Raw genomic sequence first — 5,949 nt, 5'->3', positions numbered from 1 at the left:
ATGTATCGACGCTCGAAATCCACAACGAGTAGGTGCTTCCATAGAGTTTTGCGCTCGGTTATAGCATTAGAAAGCCTTTATATTCAGCAACCACAAGGTGATGTTGTCCCCAAAGAAATTCAAGAGAAAAAGAGATTCTTTCCTTACTTCAAGAATTGTGTAGGAGCAATTGATGGTACATATGTTCGTGTCAAAGTACCTAATAGAGATGCCCCTAGATATCGTTGCCGCAAGGGTTACCCAACGATAAATGTGTTAGTTGCTTGTTCATTTGATTTAAAGTCTATGTATGTTTTAACCGGTTGGGAGGGTACTGCATCAGACTCAAGGATACTAAAGAATGCGCTTAATAGAGATGATAAACTACTAATTCCAAATGGTAATTTCTAGTACCAACTTTTTATTTTTTAGTTTAAATTATTATTAAAAAAACTAATTACAATTTAATTATAGGTCGCTATTATTTAGTAGATGCGGGTTTGCCTCACTCAACTATATTAATGGCGCCATATAGAGGTGTTAGGTATCATTTAAAAGAATATTCCACTCGGGCACCACAAAATGCTAAAGAGTTGTTCAATCTTCGTCACGCTTCATTACGTAATGCTATAGAAAGGGCATTTGGTGTTCTAAAAAGAAGGTTCCCTATCATTAGAAGTACACAAGAACCTTTTTATTCTTGTGAAACACAATCAGACATTTTTTCGGCGTGTTGTATTTTGCATAACTTTTTGATAGTTGAAGATCGTGACAAAGATCTTGAAGATGAGGTATTACAGGAGGTGTTAAGTGCACCAACAGAGGAAGTGAGACATAATTCAAGTGGTGCGCGTGAGGGTAACAGCATGGCAGAGCAACTTAGGAACTCAATTGCAAATCAAATGTGGACTAATTACTTATTGAATCCAAACAATGAAATAAATATGTCAACATAGTTTAAGAGTAATTCGTTATATTACTTCATTTGCAATTTGAATTTTTATTGAACATTGTTTTGTGAATTTATTTGTGTTATTAAAAAAAAACTTATGTTATTTTTTATAACTTGTACACTTTATAACTATGTTCTTTTTATAATAATGTATGTTTCTTTTTATGTTATGTAGAACCCGATAATGAACAAGCAAGAAGCTACTCTAAATACCGGTAAGAAGTCACTCTTGAACTAGATAAAACATATGGATGCTGCATTTGTTGATGCAATGGTACAACAACAAGAAAAAGGAAATAGGCCTTATGGAAAATTTACTTCACAAGCGTATGCGAATATGGTTGAGGAGCTCAATAAGAAACTTACAATGAATTTAACTAAAAGTCATCTAAAAAATCGTTTGAAAACTTTGAAATCTACTTTTTCACAATGGTATGACATGTTCAATGGGATTTCCTTGAGTGGGTTCGGTTGGAATGCTGATACCCAACTAATTGAAGCAGATGAGGAGGTTTGGGATAACTTAATTAAGGGTAGTTTTCATTTAAGGTTGTATTTAGTTTATCTTTATATTATGTTATTATTAATAATTTTAATGTATTTTGGGGTTTTTAAACAGTCAAAGCCTGATGCAGTTGCACTGAAGACAAAAAAGGTGGCCCACTTTGAACAAATGTTGGTATTATTTGCAAGAGATAGAGCTTCAGGAGAAAATGCTGAAACTGCAAAGGAGAGAAATGCTAGGTTTAACAACACTACATACATCAAAATAGAAGTATTTCAGAGGTTGATTCTTTATTAGCAAGTAATGATGTTAGACTGGAGAACCAACGTGTGGATGATGATGAAGATGACATTCAAGTGGTGTCTCCTACACCTGAACAAAATTCAAGTGCGAAAAAATGTAAAACTAAAAAAAGAAAACTCGTAGACGAAGTAGAAAAGGAAGTTGAACCTCGGCCTCAACCTGAACCTGAAACATTTGAAACAAAGATTATGAATGTTGTTGGTGATGTGGCTAATGCTATGAGGGAAGGTAACAAAATCTTAGAAAGAGCTTACCATCATGAGTTAACAGGTGATGAAATTTATCAAGAATTGCAGCCGATGGGTTTGGAAGCCCATGAAATACCAGGTGCTCTCAAGTATTTGGCTCGTAACCAAGCAGATACGAGGACGTTGTTTACTTGTCCAATGAACATAAGGAAGGATATACTAAAAACAATTATGGGCGCAGGTAAATGATGAATTGGGAGAATAGGTGTTTATTTCTTGGTTCTTTGTTTAGCTTTTTTTTGGTTTCACGAATTGAATTATGGTTTTTCGAATCGTAGTTGGATTAAATTGCATTGTTTTGGATGATTTTTATAGTTTGGTTTCTTTTCAATCAGACAAATGCTATTAAAAGATATCCACAACTTTTTTTATTTTACTATTATTTATGTTTTGCTACTGATTGATAACTTAATTTAATATTATATGTAGGTGGTATTTGACAAAATATATATGTATGTGTGTAAACGAATGTTTAGACAACAAATATGACGTTACCATGCAAATCAACATTTTTTTTCAATTTCAACTATGTATGTAATAATGTTGCTAAAAAAATAAGGATAAAATTGTAATGTTGTTATTTAGCTTTCTTTTCTTTTCTTTTCCTTCGAACTCGGGAACACATTTTTTAAAAAACTTCCTTTCCTTTCCTTCGGACTAGGGAACACGAAAAAGTTAATCACTTCCTTCCCCTCCCTTTCTTTTCTCTCCATATTTTACTTCCCTTTCTTTTCTTTCGTTTAATGAAACTCAATTAAACTCGGGAACAAGGTGTGAAGGTGTAACGGATGAATTTCATCAGTTAAGAACGTATACGATTAAAAGGATGCTCAATCGCTCTTCCTTACATTTCAAGAGCTATCTATATAACACCATTCATGAGTATCAATCGTATCGATCCATCCATCAGATCATTGATAATACACCATTACAGGAAGAACAAAGAATCATCTCATGGCATCATCTTCAATTAAACTGCCATTACCGAGTAAGTATAACTTCTTCTTGATTCACCTTTTCATCTAATACGTATGAGATAGATATTAGTTCGATCCTGTTAAGTTTAATATGTGGTATCAGAGCATGGTATGATTTAAGCTATTGTGTCCTAATTTTGATTTTGTTTTTCAATACATGATAATCCATGCTTCACTGATAATTTTGCTATATCGATTCTGAAATTCGATTCCTATCGATAAAATGGTTTTAAGATTAACCTGATGAATGGATTACTTAAGATCAATTTTGTACTTATTCATAAGACCTTCAATAATAACAAATGAAAATTAGTCGTCGTCCCGTACGTTTTGTTTTGTTTTTTCTTCAGGAAGGATGATTAGGTATAAACCCTAATTATCAATGGGATAGCCCACATAAAATAAAAAAGGATTAATAGCACATAATTATTTTAAATGGGTTCTATATGTAAATAATAATTATAATTTGTTAGTAGATAACTTACGAGAGTCGCTCTAAATTTTAGAAGTGTTTTCTTTCTGGTAAATGTGTTTTGGAGTTTAAAAATATATATGTACCATATCCACTATTGGAGTATGTGAATGTTAATATATTTTAGTTGTCTTTTATGGAGGCTATAACAAGAACGTGGCTTCATGATTCTTTTATGAATTTGAAGTCTGATTTTTCATTTTTCTTATCGTTCTTATTAGTTTATAACTACATTGGTTTCAAAGTGTCAATCTTTTAGAAAGCACAAACTAATTAAAACAAATATATTCGTTTAATTTGCACATTAATTTCCATAATCATGTCAATAATATTCTATATGTTGCAAACTAGGTGTGAGACCGTATATTATACGGGTTGATTTAAAAAATGATTAAACTTAAAGTATAAAAATGATATATTTTTTAGTGTACAACTTTAAAATAAGAAAAAAAGAAACGTATTTATTACAATTTAATATCATATATATGATATTTAACACTTTACATATATAAGTATATGACTTTAATTAAAAATTAAAACAAATCAAAAATTGACGAGTGAATAATATTTATTTCAAAATTACCACAAAATTACAAGTGTCAAAACTCATAAGAGGTTGACAAGTGGCAAAAAAACCTTCATTTATTAAGGATGATCACCTCATTGTTTAATGGGTTTTAAAGTTGAATTTTTTTTGGTCTGTATTTTTGGCTTTGGAAGGGGAACGCCTGTTACCATTGGCAAAACCTTACAATGTTCAATTGGTTATGAAATTATTGCCTACTGAATTTTTGTGATGCAATAAAAAAATGGAATATATTATTTTCATAAAACATAAACTCTTTCGTAATAAGATGCCACTAAACTCATCTCAAACGTATATGATTATATCTTTTAAGTGGCTACTAATTGGCAATTAGTATTAGTAGTCTGCATTTTGATGCCGATTCTCATAAAGGCATCCAACTTATTTTCATTCTATTTACACTCAATCAAGAGGATTGAAATCTTATTCATTTGCGTCTGATTTCCTTTATAACGTGATTAAGTAATTGTATTGCCCTTTAATCTTATGTTTTAAATTTGTCTTTATAAGTTGTTTATCGAATTTCCCATTGGATTATAAATTTGATAAATTTGAATTTTTATAATGCTATATGATGAGTGGTAATTTTAAAGTCAAGTTTAAGTGGCTGGACCAAAGAAAGGTTGTTTGAGATTGACATTGAAGTTTATTAAACACCACTCTAAGGCCTTGTTTGTTTGGCTACAAAAGTACTTTTTGAGCACTTTTCTCTTCTGACGAGTAGACGTTTCTCAAGTACACGTCTTCTTCCGCAAACATGGAAAAAGACATTTGACCACTTCCAAAACAAACAACACCTAAGAAATTGTTTGAATTATTGTTCAAGGAACCCAAAGGCTAATCGGATAATGATTCATGCAATGAATTTTAAGCATAATATACATAAATGTTGTATTTCTACCCAAAGATGGTTGCAATATTTATGTAACGTAGTATAATACATATGACACCATAACATTCAATTGTTAGTCTAGCCAAAACGAAGCTGATGATTGGTTAAGGTGTGTATAAGCCTACATTTTGGTGTTAATGATAGGTGTAGTGATATGCTTTAATTTTTATATCCCTCAAATTAGTTTAAATATCACTTCAAATTGTAATGCTCAATTTTGTCATAAAAATGACATACTTAACGAGATTGCCAAATTTGAAGAATGACATCCAAAAAGGTAATTTAAATACATATATATGATTTATGAGTCCCTTAATATTGATGTCCCTGTAAATGCACGGTGACCGATTATAGTTTCCATGGTACATGCATATTTTTATTACAGGAATTCCGTACAATTCAAAAGTTGAATTGAAGTCAGAGAACAATTAAAGTTGGGAAGGATGAAGACTTAAACATAGAAAAATTGGCCCACCTTCATTATTTTTAGAAAGTGGTTATTGTATAAGTCTTAATGATGCTCTTTATGTATCAAGTATAACTTGAAACTTATTATATGTATCTAAGTTAGCGAATGTTGGCTATACTTTTACATTTGGATACAATGATGTAACTATTAGTTTCAATTCTCATATTGTTGGCTATGATTGTTGACTATGGTTGCTTGAGGGATACCTCTAAAATTGCAACGTGAAAACCACTTCTTGGAATCATTATTATTGTGTAATGTTAATGAAAATTTTGAAAGGAACTAAGAACTGGAGACCTCATCTGTGTCGTGGCATTAACGCTTAGGTCACACATCACATAATAAATCGATATGTCTCGTAAAATACGTTCTACCCTAACTTGACTTCTCAAATTTTAATAAATACAATATGTATAAAAAGGAATAAAGAAGGATTTACAAGAAGTTCCTAATTTCATACTGACATCTCTAAACCTTTTACTTGGGACATAAGTGGTCATAAATCATATCTATATACATTTAAAGTTTCACTCGTATTCGTACTTATTGCATGAAAAATCTATATC

The 5,949-nt window shown here is 31.2% G+C and overlaps 1 protein-coding gene and 1 pseudogene across 1 annotated transcript; both read left to right on the top strand.

Moving 5' to 3' along the window:
• LOC111914097 (uncharacterized) lies at positions 1-935 on the top strand. Its single transcript, XM_023909832.1, has 2 exons — positions 1-379; positions 454-935. Exons 1-2 carry the CDS (start codon positions 1-3, stop codon positions 933-935), a joined length of 861 nt encoding a protein of 286 aa, XP_023765600.1.
• Positions 936-1,178: 243 nt separating this feature from the next.
• Positions 1,179-2,176, top strand: LOC111914081 (uncharacterized protein At2g29880-like; annotated as a pseudogene).
• The last annotated feature ends 3,773 nt before the right edge of the window (positions 2,177-5,949 follow it).

The sequence above is a fragment of the Lactuca sativa genome, chromosome 6 (assembly GCF_002870075.4).
Source record: "Lactuca sativa cultivar Salinas chromosome 6, Lsat_Salinas_v11, whole genome shotgun sequence".
NCBI classification, from domain to species: domain Eukaryota; kingdom Viridiplantae; phylum Streptophyta; class Magnoliopsida; order Asterales; family Asteraceae; genus Lactuca; species Lactuca sativa.
This window is presented reverse-complemented; position numbering and strand designations above follow the sequence as displayed.

What these genes read in the sequence shown, in the direction of transcription:
- LOC111914097 (XM_023909832.1), top strand. Translation starts at nt 1, where the DNA reads ATGTATCGACGCTCGAAATCCACAACGAGTAGGTGCTTCCATAGAGTT. An exon ending in TAAACTACTAATTCCAAATG is followed by an intron (nt 380 to 453) that starts GTAATTTCTAGT and finishes ATTTAATTATAG; the next exon opens with GTCGCTATTATTTAGTAGAT.